At 41.7% G+C, this 21,475-nt stretch overlaps 1 protein-coding gene across 1 annotated transcript; it reads left to right on the forward strand.

Annotated features, from left to right (window-relative positions):
- The first annotated feature begins 791 nt into the window (after positions 1-791).
- LOC112252958 (synaptic vesicular amine transporter) lies at positions 792-19,602 on the forward strand. Its single transcript, XM_042323541.1, has 16 exons — positions 792-901; positions 1,202-1,374; positions 4,519-4,879; positions 6,851-6,909; positions 7,038-7,121; positions 7,341-7,433; positions 7,528-7,617; positions 7,725-7,768; positions 8,731-8,791; positions 9,528-9,623; positions 10,469-10,547; positions 11,076-11,127; positions 11,619-11,682; positions 11,789-11,908; positions 12,346-12,479; positions 19,172-19,602. Exons 1-16 carry the CDS (start codon positions 804-806, stop codon positions 19,268-19,270), a joined length of 1,707 nt encoding a protein of 568 aa, XP_042179475.1. The 5' UTR covers positions 792-803; the 3' UTR covers positions 19,271-19,602.
- Positions 19,603-21,475: the final 1,873 nt, after the last annotated feature.

Here is a 21,475-nt window from a genome sequence, read left to right on the forward strand (position 1 = left end):
TTGCATTGTCTCATGAAGATGCAACAGACAGCATGAAACACAAGGTGGTGCCATTGCCACCCTTTACTGCAATGAAGTGCTCAAAAGCATTCATAATGATGAGTCCTTTTCAAAATAGACAGAGTTTAATCATTGAGAGATGTAGGAATATGAGGGTCTCTGATAAACGCAGAGAGCGAACGCTCAGGGGGTCAAGTCACATGGTTGATAAAAAGTGATTTTTGATGAGGCAGGAGTGGTCAACCGTATAAAAACGGGGTCTGACAGACTTTGTGAGGGTTGACGGTTGGCCTGACAGGTTTTGTGGCATCTATATAACATTGTAGAGATCCTGTCGCTGTATTGAAACATGGGAAGTTACAAGTGTGTGTTCTTGCTAGAGCTTTTGGTTCGCAGCCCCATGCGAAATATATTTTAAGCGTGTTCCACATTGCTCGCGTGCTAGCAAGCACACGCACACGCACACACACGCACACCTATTGCACACATATAGGCTATTGCTTATGTATGATAATGAATTAACCGCATTTGACTTACATAGTCAACAAAATGCTAGATTGTCAGTATCATACTGTTACTCTGATAAACTGTAGTTGGTTTCAAAATGATAATGATATCCCTCAGCAGTGTAAGTAACTAAAAACTTTAAGTAACATGAAATTTTGTTAATTTCATAGTATGCACATCATCAAAACCCCGACTACCACATTGTCTCACGATTTCGACTTTGTCTTCAATGTTATTTGCTTATGCGTATCCCTCACTGTGATGCTGTATGTGAGGATGTTCATGATAAAGGTTGCATGACGTCAAGGAGCATTCAAGTAACTAAAACGCCCCGCATCTATCGTTCCTTTCGAATTTGCGGCCGCAAAGGGATTTTTGCTAATGTGCATCTAAGGTAAGATTTCAACCATTATGGCACTTTTAACACATTTCAGGTCACGATCTTTTGAAGCAGATGTCCCAATTTCTACTTTATTCCACTGGCACATAAGCAATGTATATTAGTTTACGCCACTCTGTATAAGAGCATTTTACATTGCCTTGTGTGAAATCTATACCATTTATACAAACTTAACATTTATTTATTTGACATTTTAACGTGCGTAATTTGCAATTAGGCTTCTATACTATAGTAGCCTACATTTTTGGTTTCAGACTGTCACTCTCTGGTGTCCATAACGTTTGTTCTTTTCAGACCGAATATTTTTTCACTTGCTCCTTTGTGGACTCTAAAAATGGGAAGATTAGACACACTGAGAGAATTCAATTTATTGTCATGGATGAGAGAGGAAAGACAATCGAGGAAGTTGATCCTGGTCATCGTTTTCATCGCCTTGCTGCTGGATAATATGCTTCTAACGGTGGTCGGTAGGTTCAACTTTGGATAAAGTATTTTCACACTGCTTACCTGTTGCGTCAACTGTTATTTCACCCGTTGAAGTTCGCATAAAAATGCATTTATAAAACCAATTCGAGTCCGTTGCTAGCCTAAATAACCCATCAACAATTTGGACACATAACAGATATTATTTTGAACCATGCAATGTTTTGTTATTTCCATTTTAAGAAGGTAGTATTCTCCTCTTTGTTTCGAGTAGTTCAAAAAAAATGTTTGGGTGTGGAACAAAAGTTATTCATGTCAGCGTCCTGGCTATTGCTTTCCAATAATAAAAAATAAATAAACTAGGCTAGTCTAAAGCCTATGATTTGCTCATAATTTAGCCTTGCCTGAAGCTTTGTAATAATATACGAAATTAGACACTAGCTACTTCAGTTCTTACCTTTGCATAGACCTGGTCATATCATTTAATTTAATTCAAATAAGATAGACATTGATTGGTTTGTCATCCGATATCCAATATTAGATATGACAATGAGTAAGAATGAATGCATCAAATATTTCATAAATCAAACAGATTCTGAATTAAAATGCTATTACACCCATAATAACATATTAGTAGGCGGCCAATGTGCAACAATGTTGTTCCTTAAACGTTTAATCTGTCCATTATGATTAGTCATGTTATCAGATTGCGTCAAATTGCTTACAACCTTAGGGAATTTTCAAACGCTGTAGCCTATAGTGTAAAGCTTCACAAGGAGATGAATTGTTCATAATTTAACATAATGTATATTGCCTTTCACGAAGCCAAGTACAGAGTAATTATTAAATCAAATCTGGTGGACCGGGATGGTGTACCCGCTACAGATATGTTTTTGGTTCCAATGTCCCTAGTTCACTTGATTTACCTGAAAGCATCAAAACTGCCATTGCCAATTAATCTCTCAGTCGTATCCGATAGATTACAGATGACAAATATGTGTGCGTAAATGCTGTTATTTCGCGCGAGATTACACCCTCAACGCTGGTCAGGTCTCCCGGACATGTCCATTGAGCACTGGATACAGGTGCGCATTGGAAGAATGTCAGAATATGTCAGTCAGAAATCACTCTAGAGTAGCTAGCCGTATATGCCTATATGTGATTGGAGGCAAATCTATATACAGCAAGGGCATAACTTTGTGTTGCATATTAGGTCAATGGGTTCCGGTGGCAACACCCCTCAAGGTGGGTCTGGGGGAAAGCCCCTCAAGATATAAAGCATAGCAGTGAAAGGGTTGTTTCTCGTCAATTTCTGAGGGAAAATACATCCAAAAATGTCCTGATAATTTGGTCAATATACATCAATCAAACTGAAATACCAATATTACTTCTAACTGTGTTGTTACTCTTAACAATTCAGAAAGTCACCACCACAACCCTTCTTTAACTACACTACATTTAAATGTAAAAACCCATGAATCTATTTGTGTAACCTTCACCACGGTTGGCTAGTACATGGTCTTGAATAACTCATTTCCCATACTGAATTCACTTAAAACGAGTCGAGGCCATCTGAATACAGAAACGTCTCACTTGGTTACACTATTTTATTGCAATATTATTTCATACAATAATTCAGTGACAGTCAAAATATAACTCCTCAATAAGGAATCAAATGCTATAGCAATAGACTTCAAAATAAATGAATGAGTATGCCATCATGCTCAGGAAATAGACTTCAAAATATCCCAATCAGTATGGCCTCATGCTCAAGCAATAGACTTCAAAAATACATAGCAACAACTCATTGTCATTCAGCATCAAGTAAAAAACAAACACATTCAAAAACAGTCAATAACCGATTGCAACCTTATACAAAGGTGGGCATATAGTGGTACAGAGAGGAGTCAGATCTTTAGTCTCAATTCACTGAAATGCACCAAATACCTTTTTATGCATGTCACTGCACACAATACAATTATGGCAGATTGTTTTCCTATCTATGGAATCCAGCTTTTCCAGGTGGATATGACATACATCAACATGGTTCAATCTGATGACCTGTTCGTCCTCTCCCTACCTCAACATGGGCGGTGCTCTCTCTTCCCCTCTCTCTATACTACCTGTCTCTGACCCCTGCCATGACAACCAAATTAAATCAGAATGTGGGCAACAACATTTGTTATAGCACTTGGGCGCCAATCTATTAGGAATTGTACAGTGTAGTTAGCTAGCTAGCTATGTCGCCATTTATTCATTTACATAGTTTTTTGCACTCCCAAAAATAAACTAATGTACAGCACTTTTATCCTCTTTGGTTTTGGCACCTCCATTAAAGGCACTATCTACTTTTTCACAAAGGTGAACACTGACTTACTGAGTGCTGCTCATCGGAAACTGCAGTTGAAAAGATCCAGATACTGTGCTAGCTTTGGTGCTAGCTTGGCTAGCTAATTTAGCTTACGTTAGCCTAGCTACAATAGCCAACCTAACATTGCATGCATCCGTATAACTTGTATAAAACTATTTTTACACACTATTATCTCATCACCATTAGTTTGCTAGTTACACAACAACATAGGGATACATCTATGAAATGTTCATGAAGTTTTACTAATTTTAAACTTTCGAAACATGTATACAAAGAGAAAGAGAGAGAGCGGTTAGTGCAGGCTGCTGAACAGTTACTGCAGAGGGGCACTCTGGTGCAAAACCACATAAAGCCAGGTGCTTTAGATTGGGAGTTTTTTATCCAAACAATTAAACTGATCATGGTATATTATTGGGGGGGGGGGGTCAAATTGTCCTGTTTCAAATATTGGGACGGTCATGACCCCCTAATAATCATATCGTTACAATATGATAAAAACATGACAATAACATAATAATATGAAAGTAATAGGTTAAAACCATCTTCATGGGGCCAATTTTTGTGTTATCTGCCATATTTATAGCTAAATTAGTGAAATCCAATCAGTCTATTCTTAAACTTTGAAACAAATGTAGGTTGTGTCCTAATGTCCCATCCGCTACACAAATCAAATAAATACGAAATCATTTCTTAATTATATTCCCGACAGACGGTGTTCAAATTGTGGGTGGGTCTATTGGAGAGAAGTTATTTCAGAATGTAGATAGAACCTTTCCCCCCCCCCTCATCTCTTTTTCTGATCCTTTCTTCCTGGTAGTCCCCATCATCCCTAGCTACCTATACACAATTGATGATGCAGCAGCCAACATGGCCAAGAATCACACTACGGCCTCCCCACACACCCCTTCTGGAACCTTCCAGACCATCGTGTCCCTCTATGACAACTCTGTCAGGGTAACCAGCGGGGACCCAATGGACTCCACACCCATACCCTTGGGTCAGACGCAGGGGGTCTCTTCTTCCACCTCGGCTCTCACACCCCACAACTCCACACAGCCCGACTGCCCCAAAGCAGACGACCAGCTGCTCAATGAGAATGTGAAAGTGGGACTACTCTTTGCCTCCAAGGCCACTGTACAGCTCATCACCAACCCCTTCATTGGGCCTCTCACCAACAGGTGGGTGAATGAAAGGTTTTAACCGTCACATTTCCCCATGTCCACACTGGTGTGTTTTCTGTTACTCACTCTTTTTCAAATTCAATAGTTTTATGCTTATTTCTAGATTATCTTAAATTGAATGCCAGCTGTGAACTGGTTTGCATGGCAACTAGCTTAGCTGTATAGTCATATAATTCAGGTTTCATAAGACATGTCTATTTATGTTTCTCTTGTTTATGAAGAGCGGCGGCAGGTAGCCTAGCAGTTCAGTGCATTGGGCCAGTAAGCGAATGTTGGTAGTTTGAATGCCCATGCTGACTAGGTGAAAAATCCGTCAGTGTGCCCTAGAGCAAGTCACTTAACCCTAATTACTCCTGTAAGTTGCTCTGGATAAGAGCGTCTGCTAAATGACAAAAATGTAAAAGTGTAGCATTTAAAATGATTCACTGCTGGCACTCATTTATTTTTATTGAACCTTTATTTATTTAACTAGGCAAGTCAGTTAAGAACAAATTCTTATTTACAATGACGGCCTAACCCGGCCAAACCCAGACGACGCTGGGCCAATTGTACGCCACCCTACGGGACTCCCGATCACAGCCGGTTGTGATACAGCCCGGGATCAAACCAGGGTCTGTAGTGACACCTCTAGCACTGAGATGCAGTGCCTTAGATCGCTGCGCCACCTGGGAGTATAAAGTGGTTGTTTCATACAGTTATGACTTGATTTGACTAATAATTAAAACAAGTAGTTTTGAATTACACTAAAATGATATGACAGCAGGCAGGCAAGCTGGACTAGTGATTGTATCTTCCCAGTTCAGTGCATAGCCCCATGCAGTGTGGGTGCCTGCCAGGTCACAGTGGCTTCCTGCTAGCCCAGAGCTGAATGGTGACTAAGCTTATCCTGAGTTTGGGTACTCAGTCAAAGGTCATTATTTAACAATATTTATGTATTTATCTAAGTCAAATCACAGTATTCATGGAAAGAAAGATCAGTAGCAGACTATTTTCAAGTGACAGGGAGGAAAATCAAAAACTGATAACATTTATATACATTATATTACATTATATTGCTATTTTGAGACCAATTGTTATGTAAATTAGATCTAATCCATCCTGCTCCCATGTAGCTAAATTCCTGTTTTGTGATTTGTGTTGGATTTATGCTTCCCTGCATCCATGCAGCATGCATTCAGTAAGGATCCCTGCTTGTAGGGCTTTACAAGCACTTGTAGTTATTGTTTTGAACTACTTACTGTGTTCTAAAATGGCTCAATATCGATTATAGTCTAGAACAAGTATTTTATAGATATAGACATACCTGTATGTCAGCACACATTCTGAAAGACCAAGGTGTCAGAGACATTACTGTGAGGTATTTTCTTATGGTATGCGCCCATGGGTAAAGTATGGAATCAGTCAAGATGTGAGCTCTAGCAGTGCTCTCTGCTCAGTATTGGCAAATGCATCAAGGCTAGTACTTACCGTCTCAACTGGGCACCACAATATGCTGTAATTGAAGCAAACAATAGAATCCTATTATTTCCCCTTAGTCACCTTCGGCTTGGATAAGGACAACACAAGGCAAGTCATGCATGTCAGTTACATGGAACAAGGCCTGCAGTACACACTCAAGTTGTATAACAACTGATGTGCAATTTATTGTGATACAACAGAGTTTTTCCTGCACAAAAATAATTACAAGGCATTGACACCACACAACGGTTGTGTAAACATTTCTGTGGAGACCAACTCTCAGTTGTGCATCACACAAATATCAGTTGTATCACAACCATTGTGGCAAACGCATTGTACATCAGTTGTACAACCTGACCTGAGTGTGTACAGGGCCAAAGAGTATTTCTGCCCGACTGCTGCAACTAGACTGCCGAGTGTTAGATGAGCTGTAGTTATTGTTGTCTTGTTTTATATTGTATTGTATTACATAGAACAGTATTGAGAAGGGATGTCTCTATGTGCCTACAGAATAGGATACCAGATCCCCATGTTTGCCGGGTTCTGTATTATGTTCCTGTCAACCATCAGTAAGTATTACCCACATCCACACCCGTCACATCCACACCTGTTTTCAGATCTCACACAGTGTTTCAATGTTTTTTCATGATTGATGTTTTGTTTTGTCTGAATTTCTATTGTCGTCGTTGTTGTTAAGTGTTCGCCTTCTCATCGAGCTACACTCTGCTGTTTCTGGCCAGATCCATGCAGGGTGTGGGCTCCTCCTGCTCCTCTGTGGCTGGTAAGGTCCTTGGCATTACCCCTGACATTTATGGATGCTTTCAGGATTAGCTTCACTTTGAGACAGCTGCGCAAGAACATACAGTTTCTCCAGAAACTTCACATTTTCATTACTGTGGGCCTACCTTGTTATGCATCTTCATGTCTCTCAAGTTGAACAATCATTTATCAAAACTAGATGTCTGTGCCCAGTGGGTAGCATGTCCTGTTCTTCTTCTAGGGATGGGGATGCTTGCCAGTGTGTACACAGATGATGAGGAGAGGGGAAATGCCATTGGGATAGCCCTCGGTGGTCTCGCCATGGGTGTGCTGGGTATGTACACAATTCATGATGCGCTCTTTGTAGACTACAGTAACAGGCTATGTTTGGCCAAAACCATTGACCGTCTTTACTTTCTTCCACGCAGTGGGCCCACCATTTGGCAGTGTCATGTATGAGTTTGTGGGGAAAACGGCACCTTTCCTCATTCTGGCTGTTCTGGCTGTGCTGGATGGAGGTAATGTGGCCATGTTTCTCTCTATCATGAAGCAGACATTCTTTTTTCTCCAATCAGAAGTTACCTGTTAGGGATGCTAACTAAGTTCAGACCCTGTCTCCCGACAGCACTGCAACTGTTCATTCTCCAGCCCTCAAAGGTGGAACCAGAGGTGAGTGTATGGCTATCGATTTGACAGCTCTTTTTTAGGATTATTGATGTAAATTCATTGGAATTGTGCTGGAATGTGTTCACAATCACCAGATCACTGTGATATCAATAGTGTATTATATGTGATCTGTTTGGCATTGGATTCAAACAGCGTTTTCCCAGATGATTAAAGTGCTTTTCACCAGTGATACTCAAGCCGGGGTCGCTACTCGCAACGGGAGGTTTTAAATGGGTCGCGGGTGTCTGAGTAAAAACAACCAAAAAAACAGTCTGAATTTAAACCACTAAATGTGTGGGTCTCTGGTATGATGGGTTACCATTCCAGTTAGAGGAGATGTGTGCCTGTGATAGAGATTCCTATCACAGCCCCTATGACTTCGGTCTATGGGGCTGATGTGTATCAGTCACCACGGATACCAAGAAGACAGAGACTGAATCAGAGCGCTAGATGGTGGCTGTGATTGTCAGACCAATGGTGCTTAGACGTTGTTTAGTTGTGGATTTAGTTGTGGATGAGGTTGTTTATGTTTGAAATCGTTTTTTGTTTGATATTGATGTCTTGAAGAATATTAAAAAGGGGAAAGTGGAATGGGTCTGGGTCATGACATAATCCTCACAATTAGTACATATCTGTCATTAAGCTGAGAGACGGTGTCAGAGGGACTGATAACGGGTTGTTGTCAACACTGTGCCAGTCTTTTGTAAACTCATTGGCTATGTGTGGACACTTTCTATTCGCTACTGTAAGAGCAGGGATCCTCAGAATAGAGAGGGAGAATTGTGTTCCAGTTTGACATAAGCACAGATAGTAACTAAACATCGTTGTGGAATGATGTAAAAGCACTGTAGTAATTACGTACCCTAGATCATATTTTGGCTGCCTTTTTTGCATTAATCTGTTTTGACATGAAACTCATGGCTCTCTGTTTAGCTCTACATTTCCTGTCCCTTTTCTCTCTACAGAGCCAGAAAGGGTCTTCGCTATGGAGTCTTATGAAAGATCCATACATACTCATTGCTGCAGGTAAGAACGCGTCACTTATTAATACTGGAATATTATTGCTTCATTCTGAAGCACCTGCTGTGCCATTTCCCATTTCAGTCACACGAAGCAAAGAGGTGGAAGCAAAGAGGTGGAAGCAAAGATGTGGAAGCAAAGAGGTGGGAGCAAAGAGGTGGGAGCAAAGAGGTGGGAGCAAAGAGGTGGAAGCAAAGATGTGGGAGCAAAAAGGTGGGAGCAAAGAGGTGGAAGAAGAATTGATTCAGATGTTCCATCAAATTCTATTTCAGTGGTTGAATTTGTGCCCTGAGCCAGGGAAACACAGTATTACTGTCAGGGAGAGTGTTGAGAGGGAGTGAGCGCAGCATGTTAGATGGGGTCATCTCTCCATTAGAATAGAGTGAGTGAGTGTGAGCATCCCTGCATTCGTGTGTGCATTCACACGTGCATTGGTGCATGTGTGCTTGTGCATGCATGTGCACGTGCGTGCATGTGTGTGGTCTGTGACTGTATGTGTGTGTGCGTGCTTGCTTGTGTGTGTTGGAGTATGTGTGAGACAGAAGTACTGGGGGAAAATGCATTTATGTGTCAGTGAGCCTCCCCACCACTTCAATTACCAGGTCCTTTGGCCAGGGTGGACTAATACTTGGTATTATGTCTGAGGCTGCAGGAACGGGGGGTTGATAGGGACACACACGTGTGAAGATGGAGAATAATAGGCCCAGGGTCCACTTATCCCCAATCACATTCTCTTTTTCAGGATCCATTTGTTTTGCGAACATGGCCATCGCCATGTTAGAACCAGCGTTGCCTATTTGGATGATGGAGACCATGTGTCCAAGAAAATGGCAGCTAGGTATTTTTACATTTATTTTCCTTTTTGTCCCTCTTGACAACCCTGTTTCCCCTATTGACAATGTTGCTCATGAAACCATTCTGCCCGCTGAATGTTCTTAGAATAAAGGTCCTCATTTCAACTCAAGGTTTGGATTATAACTGTAGACTTGCAATGACTTCAAACAGTATGTAGGTGAACATTGAAAATCTCATTGAACCTCCCATTGAAACCAAATCACTCTTTTTCTTTTCTGTCATTATTACTTATTTTATTAGTGGCGTTGCCTGTGAGGACTCGCACAGATAAAAGGGGATGAGAGAGGGTCTGGAGGAAGATGGGGGGACAGGGCAGGATATTAGGGTGTCATTTGAGGGCGAGTGTAGAGCGGGAGTGTTCATTACTGTGTCTAGGAGATGTGCTGGAGCCCTATGATGAAGGCTGATAATGTGGATGCTTATCTGGGCCTCTCTCGCTACCCTGCTCTCTCTCTCTCTCTCTCTCGTGCGCTCTCCCTCTTGTTCCTCTCTCTACCCTGCTCTCTCTCTCTCTCTCGCGCGCGCTCTCTCTCTCTTGTTCGTCTCTCTACCGTGCTCTCTCTCTCTCCACTCTGCTCTCTGTTTCTCCTCTCTCTCTCTCTCTCTCTCTCTCTCTCTCTCTCTCTCTCTCTCTCTCTCTCTCTCTCTCTCTCTCTCTCTATCTCTCTCTCCCCTCTTCTCTCTGTACCCTGCACTCTCTCTTTACCCTGCTCTCTCCTCTCTGTACCCTGCCCTCTCCCTCTCTCTCTCTCTCTCTCTCTCTCTCTCTCAATCTTGCTCTCTCTTTCTCTCTCTCTCTCTCTCCCTCTCTCTCTTTCTCTCTGCTAGGCATTGCCTTCGTGCCAGCCAGCATCTCTTACCTTATTGGAACCAACATCTTTGGCGTCCTCGCACACAAGATGGGGAGGTAGGGAGGGAAATTACTCCCGTTTTTCCGTCTCCTTATCTTCTCCCGCGTTGGTATCTGTTTCCTGTACTATTGAGCAACTCTGAATGAGATTTCTCTGGCAGGTTGGGTATTTGCTGTTTATTGAAGTCTCAGTGTGACAATGAGTTTATGACCTCTTGGCTAATGTTTGTTTGTTTGCCACAGTTGATCAAGTGTGCGATCTGTCACATATGAATCATTCTATTTTTAACTCACACTTAATGAAAATAAATGTATTTCAGGACTCAAATGTTTCCTGTAGCCATAGCAGTATTATTTTAGAAAGTTGAAATAAAGCAACTCCTATTTGTTTCATAAAATGTCCTAATCCTGACTCAAAGAAAACAGATTGTGATCCATTTACTTCCTCTATTCATTTATTTAAAGTTTAATATTAGAGTAAATCATTTTGTGGCCTTGCGGTACAAAACAACGGTTGGGGGAGGGGAGAGGGACGTTGACTGTTGTCATTGGCAGACGCTGAACTGCTCTTTCTTCCTTTCCCAGATGGCTGTGCGCTCTCATCGGGATGGTCCTCGTGGGGGTTAGCATCCTCTGTGTGAGTACTAGACACATCTTCCTCAGCTAGAATTTAGCATCCAGCTCAACACGGTGCTTACCTTACCTGTTTGGCATGGCGTCGTCAGTATTAGGGGATCCATCTAAAGATTGTTTGTGTAATACTATGTGTATAGGTGAAAGCTAGGGTTTTACAGGAATTACATAGAGGAAAGGGGGAAGTAATGATGCATTTTCAAAATATTGGAACAGTCCCATTGTCTTAATGTCCTACTATATCTCATTAGTCTCCAAATCACATTCTGAGTCTAGGGAAGGGGAGTTTGCTCAGAAGTCAACCGGCAAACAGCCGATTCTCTGGAAACAGACAATTCCATTTCCATTGTAGTGCCTTATGCAGTTGTGTTTGTGTGTGGGAGAACAAATATCTTTGAGTCCCACATAAAGAATGGTATTCTGGATAACACTGTAAACATTTGATCAATAAAACCCCTGTTCCACTCTTTACCTTGACTATGTTCTGTGTCACAGGTTCCTTTTGCTAAGGACATCTACGGACTAATACTTCCGAATTTCGGTGTTGGTTTTGCAATTGGTAAGTCAATTTGTTTTCACACTGTACAGGAAAACCGCAAATTATGAAACTAGCATCTGGTTTGTAACAGATACTACTGTATTCTCACTGTTTTGTCTCTTGTCAGGCATGGTGGATTCCTCTATGATGCCAATCATGGGCTACTTAGTGGACCTGAGACACGTGTCAGTCTATGGCACTGTGTACGCCATTGCTGATGTGGCATTCTGCATGGGCTTTGCTTTAGGTAACTCAGATGCTTGAAAATAACCCAGTCAAGTAGCATAGTCTTTTAAACATTTCTGTCACACATTATTTCATTTTTTTTATGATCCGTTTTTAATTTTGGGGTTGACAAGACAAACAAAAAAAGCACAAACCAAAAGACATTACTCAAATACACATTTATCCCCCCCAACCCCCTCCCCATCCCACCCACAGGACCCACTTACTTAAGTACACATATTTAAAGTAAAGATTTTAAACTGCCAAGTTGTAGTCCATATTTTTATATTCTCTGATTTTGTACCGTGCGTTCTTATGTATGTTTTTAAGGTGTGGCATAGTAAGAGTTCGCAGATTTGCCGTCATGGGGATAGTTATCATGATATGTCAAAATGGGGAAAATAAGGCCTCTATATTCAACTCCTCTATAAGCTCATTAGCCTTCCTTTGCTGATGAAGGTCCGTCCGCTGGGGGCGCCATAGCGAAGAGCATTGGGTTCTCCTGGCTCATGACCATCATTGGCGTCGTGGACATCCTCTTCGCTCCCCTCTGTTACTTCCTCAGGAGTCCTCCTGGGAGGGAGGAGAAAATGGTGAGACACTGAACACCTCGTACACACGCACAAGCGCACACACATGCACACACACAAGCTCGCACACACACACACACACACACACACACACACACACACACACACACACACACACACACACATGGGCAAACCTACTACACACACATCAGCAGAGGTATGCATTTGAATGCGAATGACTTGTAAAAGCTGCGTCTGATGCAGAGAGAACTGCCATACCCACAGGCTCAAACTACTGCCGTCTTTTACAGGCAATAGTACCAGGAGAAACAGAGAGAGAGGAACTCGAGACTCGAGTTCTGATCAAGACACTCTTGCCTTCTTAGATTTGGCTGTCTATTTAAGTTGGCCTGTTCAAGTCTCACCATTGCTGTGTAATGCATTCTACTGCTGTTGGCCACCCCCACCCCAGCTTCCACCCGCTTTTTCTTCTCTAGACTGAATTGGTTTAGAGTGGGGGTCTCCAGCAGGTCGATCGCGAGCTACCAGTAGCTCACAGCCCACCTATGAGTAGCTCGCCAAACAATTCTGAAAGTACATGCAATTTTCACGTTCCACTGCAAATTGTCATAAACAAATCTCACAAATATCTCCTAGCGACTATCTAATCAACGCAACATTGACATCATCCCACACCTGGTTAGCCACTATGGCCTAAAAAGCCAAACCTAACATATTATCAGCCAATTAATTTCCAGCAATATTGCCCCTGTCTGTCTGTGGGGTGAGCGCGTTTGTCTATCACTCCTCTGTGTGTAGCCAGTTGATGCGATAACCCAATTGTGGGTGGTCAGAAAACCTTCTGAATTAAATGTTAACTGCAAAGTAGGCTTACCTGGCAGAAGTAAATCATGAGTAAGTATATTATTTGTTATTTGCAAACTTTGCCATGAAGTGAGCAGCAGCAGTACAGAACCATCTGTAGACCGGCACATTAGACAGAACATTCCTCACAGATGCTCAATTAAACCATAAGAGTGTAAGGAGGGTAGGGGGGTTACTACTAAGCTGTATGGAATTGTTTTAAGAAGGTCATGCCAATGATCATTTTTCTATTTGATTTAGAATTCTAAGAACCGTTGAAGTACCCCAAAAATATATGGGGAAATGATTTGAGGCCTCTCGAGTGGCACAGTGGTCTAAGGCACTGCATCACAGTGTGGCAGCGTCACTACAGCCTGGGGTTTGATCTACATGGAACAACATCAAGAGTCTATCCTATATTTGACAGATGTAAGAAAGATCAGGATATAAAAAAGAAAAAAATATTTAACCCCTTATTTTTGTCACCTACAGACTCCATATACACTACAAGGCCAAAAGTATGTGGACACACCTTCAAATTAGTGAATTCAGCTATTTCAGCCACAGCCACTGTTGCTGACAGGTGTTTAAAAATGAGCACACAGCAGCCATGCAATAATCCATGCTATCTCCATAGACACACATTGGCAGTAGAATGGCCCGTACTGGGGAGCTCAGTGACTTTCAACGTGCCACTTTTCCAACAAGTCAGTTCGTCAAGTTTCTGCCCTGCAAGAGCTGCCTCGGACAACTGTAAGTGCTGTTATTGTGAAGTGGAAATGTCTAGGAGCAACAGCTCAGCCGTGAAGTGGTAGGCCACACAAGCTCACAGAACAGCTCACAGAACAAGACCACCGAGTGCTGAAGCGCATAGCACGTAAAAATCGTCTGTCCTCAGTTGCAACACATAGTAGAGTTCCAAACCGCCTCTTGAAGCAACGTCAGCACAAGAACTGTTAATCGGGAGCTTCATGAAATGGGTTTCCATGGCCAAGCAGCTGCACACAAGCCTAAGACCACCATGCACAATGCCAAGCGTGAGGTGGAGTGGTGTAAAGCTCGCCGCAAGACTCTGGAACAATGGAAACGAGTTCTCTGGAGTGATGAATCATGCTTCAACATCTGACAGACAAATCTGGGTTTGGCAGATACCAGTAAAGTTTGGTGGAATAATGGTCTGGGACAGTTTTTCATGGTTCGGGCTAGGCCACTTAGTTCAGTGAAGGAAAATCTTAGTGGTACAGCATCACAGTTCTGTGCTGCCAACTTTGTGGCAACAGTTTGGGGAAGGTCCTTTCCTGTTTCAGCATGACAATGCCCCCGTGCACAAAGCGAGGTCCATACAGAAATGGTTTGTCGAGATCGGTGTGTAAAAACGTGACTGGCCTGCACAGAGCCCTGACCTCAACCCCATCGAGCACCTTTGGGATGAATTGGGACGCCGACGTGTGAGCCAGGCCGAATCACCCAACATCAATGCCCGACCTCACTAATGCTCTTGTGGCTGATTGGAAACAAGTCCCTGCAGCAATGTTCCAGCATCTAGTGGAAAGCTTTACCAGAAGAGTGGAGGCTGTTATAGCAGCAAAGGGATGACCAACTTCATATTAACGCTCATAATATTGGAATGAGATGTTCGATGAGCAGGTGTCTTTCATACATTTTTCCGACTGGTCCCAGGCGACCTTCAGACGAGTCTTGTGAGGCCTGTGGGTGTAATAGAGCAAAACATATGTGTTTGTAAGAGTCTCACCTTGACGCAGAGGGATCATATTAGTGTCTAGTCCGAAGTGTCCGGACGCTACAGACAGAAATTGGCAGATCGGCTGTAACGACTTCAGACGAGTCCCAAGATGCTTGTGGGGGTAGTAGAGCAAAATGGAGTAGAGCAAAACGCTACAAAAGATTTTGTGATGTCTCATGATATGACAAACACTGCTCTAGCTCTGTCACCTTTCTCTGCAGGTGCGGAAGTGTTACATAGGCTGATGGAGTAGACTGACACGCATCCAATGCCAAAACTCTGATACAGTGCCTTGCGAAAGTATTCGCCCCCCTTGAACTTTGCGACCTTTTGCCACATTTCAGGCTTCAAACATAAAAATATAAAACTGTATTTTTTTGTGAAGAATCAACAACAAGTGGGACACAATCATGAAGTGGAACAACATTTATTGGATATTTCAAACTTTTTTAACAATTCAAACACTGAAAAATTGGGCGTGCAAAATTATTCAGCCCCTTTACTTTCAGTGCAGCAAACTCTCTCCAGAAGTTCAGTGAGGATCTCTGAATGATCCAATGTTGACCTAAATGACTAATGATGATAAATACAATCCACCTGTGTGTAATCAAGTCTCCGTATAAATGCACCTGCACTGTGATAGTCTCAGAGGTCCGTTAAAAGCGCAGAGAGCATCATGAAGAACAAGGAACACACCAGGCAGGTCCGAGATACTGTTGTGAAGAAGTTTAAAGCCGGATTTGGATACAAAAAGATTTCCCAAGCTTTAAACATCCCAAGGAGCACTGTGCAAGCGATAATATTGAAATGGAAGGAGTATCAGACCACTGCAAATCTACCAAGACCTGGCCGTCCCTCTAAACTTTCAGCTCATACAAGGAGAAGACTGATCAGAGATGCAGCCAAGAGACCCATGATCACCCTGAACACACCATCCCCACTGTCAAACATGGTGGTGGCAGCATCATGGTTTGAGCCTGCTTTTCTTCAGCAGGGACAGGGAAGATGGTTAAAATTGATGGGAAGATGGATGGAGCCAAATACAGGACCATTCTGGAAGAGAACCTGATGGAGTCTGCAAAAGACCTGAGACTGGGACGGAGATTTGTCTTCCAACAAGACAATGATCCAAAACATAAAGCAAAATCTACAATGGAATGGTTCAAAAATAAACATATCCAGGTGTTAGAATGGCCAAGTCAAATTCCAGACCTGAATCCAATCGAGAATCTGTGGAAAGAACTGAAAACTGCTGTTCACAAATGCTCTCCATCCAACCTCACTGAGCTCGAGCTGTTTTGCAAGGAGGAATGGGAAAAACTTTCAGTCTCTCGATGTGCAAAACTGATAGAGACATACCCCAAGCGACTTACAGCTGTAATCGCAGCAAAAGGTGGCGCTACAAAGTATTAACTTAAGGGGGCTTAATAATTTTGCACGCCCAATTTTTCAGTTTTTGATTTGTTAAAAAAGTTTGAAATATCCAATAAATGTCGTTCCACTTCATGATTGTGTCCCACTTGTTGTTGATTCTTCACAAAAAATACAGTTTTATATCTTTATGTTTGAAGCCTGAAATGTGGCAAAAAGGTCGCAAAGTTCAAGGGGGCCGAATACTTTCGCAAGGCACTGTATCTCTATTTTAGAACAGATGGAATTTTATGGGGATTATTTGATTATGCAAATTAGATTTACGGATGGACGCTGGGGTTTTAAAAGGCCAGATGCTCAATGAAAGGGGAATTACAAAATCCAAATGTACTAGTTTTCTTCCAGACCCCCCCCCCCAAAAAAAAAGGTTTACTGATGTGATTTAAGCATTGACATGGACTCAGAACATCCAATTGTATTGTTTCTCCAGGAACAATTGTAATTTTTAATATGAAAAACAAAAAAATGGAAAACCAGGAACATTTTAACTGAGAAAAAGTAATTTGGGATAATATAAAACATAATATGTCAGGAAAAAAATCACTGATTTTAAAGGGCCTCCCTTAGAGTTGTTTATTAAAAATACATTACTTGCTCTCTATGTTTGATTTTTCTAAAGTAGCTCTTGTGCTAGAAAAGGTTGGAGACCCCTGGTTTAGAGTATGAGTAAGCTACAGTATGTATGGGCAGGTAGAAGAGGATAGCTTATTTGTGCACATTGTGGAGGGATAGGTGGATAGATTGTACACATGGTGGAAGGATAGGTGGATAGATTGTGGACATGGTGGAGGGATAGGTGGATAGATTGTGGACATGGTGGAGGGATAGGTGGATAGATTGTGGACATGGTGGAGGGATAGGTGGATAGATTGTGGACATGGTGGAGGGATAGGTGGATAGATTGTACACATGGTGGAGGGATAGGCTTGATTACCAACAACGACGAGACGGCCTACAGGGAGGAGGTGAGGGCCCTCGGAGTGTGGTGTCAGGAAAATAACCTCACACTCAACGTCAACAAAACTAAGGAGATGATTGTGGACTTCAGGAAACAGCAGAGGGAACACCCCCCTATCCACATCGATGGAACAGTAGTGGAGAGCAAGTTTTAAGTTCCTCGGCATACACATCACAGACAAACTGAATTGGTCCACCCACACAGACAGCATCGTGAAGAAGGCTCAGCAGCGCCTCTTCAACCTCAGGAGGCTGAAGAAATTCGGCTTGTCACCAAAAGCACTCACAAACTTCTACAGATGCACAATCGAGAGCATCCTGGCGGGCTGTATCACCGCCTGGTACGGCAACTGCTCCGCCCACAACCGTAAGGCTCTCCAGAGGGTAGTGAGGTCTGCACAACGCATCACCGGGGGCAACCTACCTGCCCTCCAGGACACCTACACCACCCGATGTTACAGGAAGGCCATAAAGATCATCAAGGACAACAACCACCCGAGCCACTGCCTGTTCACCCCGCTATCATCCAGAAGGCGTGGTCAGTACAGGTGCATCAAAGCTGGGACCGAGAGACTGAAAAACAGCTTCTATCTCAAGGCCATCAGACTGTTAAACAGCCACCACTAACATTGAGTGGCTGCTGCCAACACACTGACTCATCTCCAGCCACTTTAATAATGGGAATTGATGGGAAATGATGTCAAATATATCACTAGCCACTTTAAACAATGCTACCTAATATAATGTTTACATACCCTACATTATTAATCTCATATGTATATGTATATACTGTACTCTATATCATCTACTGCATCTTTATGTAATACATGTATCACTAGCCACTTTAACTATGCCACTTTGTTTACATACTCATCTCATATGTATATACTGTACTCGATACCATCTACTGTATCTTGCCTATGCCGCTCTGTACCATCACTCATTCATATATCTTTATGTACATATTCTTTATCCCCTTACACTTGTGTGTGTATAAGACAGTAGTTTTGGAATTGTTAGTTAGATTACTTGTTGGTTATTACTGTATTGTCGGAACTAGAAGCACAAGCATGTCGCTACACTCGCATTAACATCTGCTAACCATGTGTATGTGACAAATACATTTTATTTGATTTAGGTGGATAGATTGTACACATGGTGGAGGGATAGGTGGATAGAGTGTGGACATGGTGGAGGGATAGGTGGATAGATTGTGGACATGGTGGAGGGATAGGTGGATAGATTGTGGACATGGTGGAGGGATAGGTGGATAGATTGTACACATGGTGGAGGGATAGGTGGAACACTTTCAACGCCTTGGCCCAACGAATTGAGGCTGTTCTGAGGGCAAAAGGGGGTGTTGCAAATCAATATTCGGGAGATGTTTTGTACACTCAGGGTAGTTTCCCCTTTGGTTGCACATTTTATGGGGGTAGATGGTGGTGGTGAATCTACATAGTTTGAAAAGCTTTTATAAATTGCACATGGGTGTCTCTGTAACTAGATATTGTGACAAAGGTTCAAAGAATTATACCTCTCGAGGCAGACTAATAAATTGGCCTAGGTAGTTGTCTTCCTTCAAAGCTACATGACTGTATACGATACAACCACAGTACAATGCTCTTTGTTTTCAAACGAGACATCTTTCGCCACTTTTATCCTTGATAACAAATTATTGGTGACCATTTTATTCTCTTTTTCCATTTATGGTCGATTTTTTGGGTTGTACTCTGACTCTAGACAATTGTTTTCTTCTCAGGCCATCTTGATGGACTCCAACTGCGCAATGAAGACCCGATCATACTCAACACAAGGGAACACAGAGTACGAAGAGATGGAGACAGAGTATGATGAGTAGTAATGGACAGCAGACAGGTATGTTACCTTCCAGAGGATCTATTTTGTTGTACAAAAACAGAGATAAAAATTGAAAATACAAAAAAAAAACAGCAAAGCTGTTTCGATGTGAATGTCCTCCGTGCGGTCGGTCTTCACTGTTCTATGTCATTGTGATCGTACGACTGGAGCAAACCAAAGTTGTTCTCATCCCCCTGTGGTCACAAGCACGTTGCTTGTGTTTATTTTTAGCCAACAGCCTTATCCAATGGAAGTGGAACACGTGTCAAAACAGGGTTTTCATAGGCCGTAATAGTAGAATGTTGTGAGCCATATGTACTGGATAGTTCAGCTGACAGTGATCTTATAGATCACCAAATTGTGTACTGTATGTTAGCAAGGAGTACAAACCTGTCTTAATAATTCACCTTTTGGCCATTAACAGTCTTCATCAACATATCTAATACAGAAATATGAAACAAATGGGGGTAGAGAGTTACTTCTATCTGTGTGGAAACTGACTTTGGATCAGATTCAACATCTCGAACAAGGCACTATGAGAACACTGCTTTAGTGTTTGTCATTCTATTTGTTGATTATAATTATATTATGATGAGATGGTAAATGATTTAGATATAAAGTATTACTTAGTCTATACAAGTTACTCAATACATTTGGAATGAGAATTTGTTAACTGCTTTGGACAAGGCAAATCACAATGTATGGGTTACATTTTACCTTGAAATTTGCCTTTTTTTCATTGATTCTACAAACATGTTTTTACGTTGACATTCGAATTGAGGAAATACCTGAACTGAAACCTTTGAAGTCATAGAAAGTTATATCCCCAGAATCCAGTGTTGTCCTGGGTTGACTGCTTATGGCTATTTGCATGTTATACCACATAAAAAACACAGCCTCACTCCAATATCATCCTCAGTTTCACCTTCCACATAAAAAAATGGTTAATGAAACACATTTTCACTGTAAATAATACCTCAGCACATAAAAAACATATTTTGCTTTTTTTATTTGTACATTTTGGAGCCATTTGAATGTGTGGAAAAGTAAGACTTATATTTGAGTGATTTCTGAATACAGATAAAAGAATTTGATCTTTCTGTTTACCCTCAGCTCCATTTACAGACAATTGGAAACATATATCTTATAGGCTTTTCTTAGTGTGTTTGTGTCAATACAATGTTTAGGTAGATGATGTGTAACTAAGATTCTTTTAACTTTCCCAATTGATATGACAAGCCATAAAATATACTGTGGTGAAAAGTAAACACATACGGACACAGCTTTAGTTAGTTGTCTCTGATTAAACATCACCTTAAGGAGAGGAGAAATTCCATAAGCACTTTATCAGAGTCTAGATATCCACACCATTTAACTCCAAGGACAGTTCTAGTATGTTAATGTTGGTTTAGCAGAGAGAGAATATTAAGGTGATCAGTCTGTTTGGTCATGTTGTCTGTTAGTAAGAAAACACTCTCAAAGTTTTATCAAAGATACATGCACTGATTATTATTGTGTTTCAAGTACACTTTCCCAGTAGTGTTAATCCCTAAAATAAGTAGAAACTCAATGTATTTTCAAGCACTAAGGTTCAATTTTAGGTCCCAATCTTTACCAATTTTAATCTTAGTTAAAGTAATCCCTTGAGAGCATTAACTTTATTATATGTGAATTTATTGATCACTTCCAGGTCATCAAAAAGTAGACCCTTTTTCTAGCTGTTTAACACACAATACAGAAAGCACAGCATACATTGTTTCCAAAATGAAATAAGAGTTTATTATATTGTCCAGCAGTGCATGCACATACACTGAGTATACCAAATATTAGGAACATCGTCCTAATATTGAGTTGCATCTTCCCCTTTTGCCCTCAGAACAGCTTCAATTCGTCTGGGCATGGACTCAACAAGGTGTCGAAAGCTTTCCACAGGGATGCTGGCCCTTGTTGACTCCAATGCTTCCCACAGTTGTGTCAAGTTGGCTGGATGTTGTTTGGGTGGTGGGCCATCCTTGATACACAATGGAAACTGTTGAGCGTGAAAAACCCAGTAGCGTTACAGTTCTTGACACAAACTGGTGTGCCTGGCACCTACTACCATACCCTGTTCAAAGTCACTTCAATCTTTTGTCTTGCCCATTCACCCTCTGAATGGTACACTTACACAATCAATGTCTCAAGGATTTTAAAAAGAGTCCTTATTGAA

The sequence above is a fragment of the Oncorhynchus tshawytscha genome, linkage group LG06, assembly GCF_018296145.1.
Source record: "Oncorhynchus tshawytscha isolate Ot180627B linkage group LG06, Otsh_v2.0, whole genome shotgun sequence".
In the NCBI taxonomy this organism is placed as follows: domain Eukaryota; kingdom Metazoa; phylum Chordata; class Actinopteri; order Salmoniformes; family Salmonidae; genus Oncorhynchus; species Oncorhynchus tshawytscha.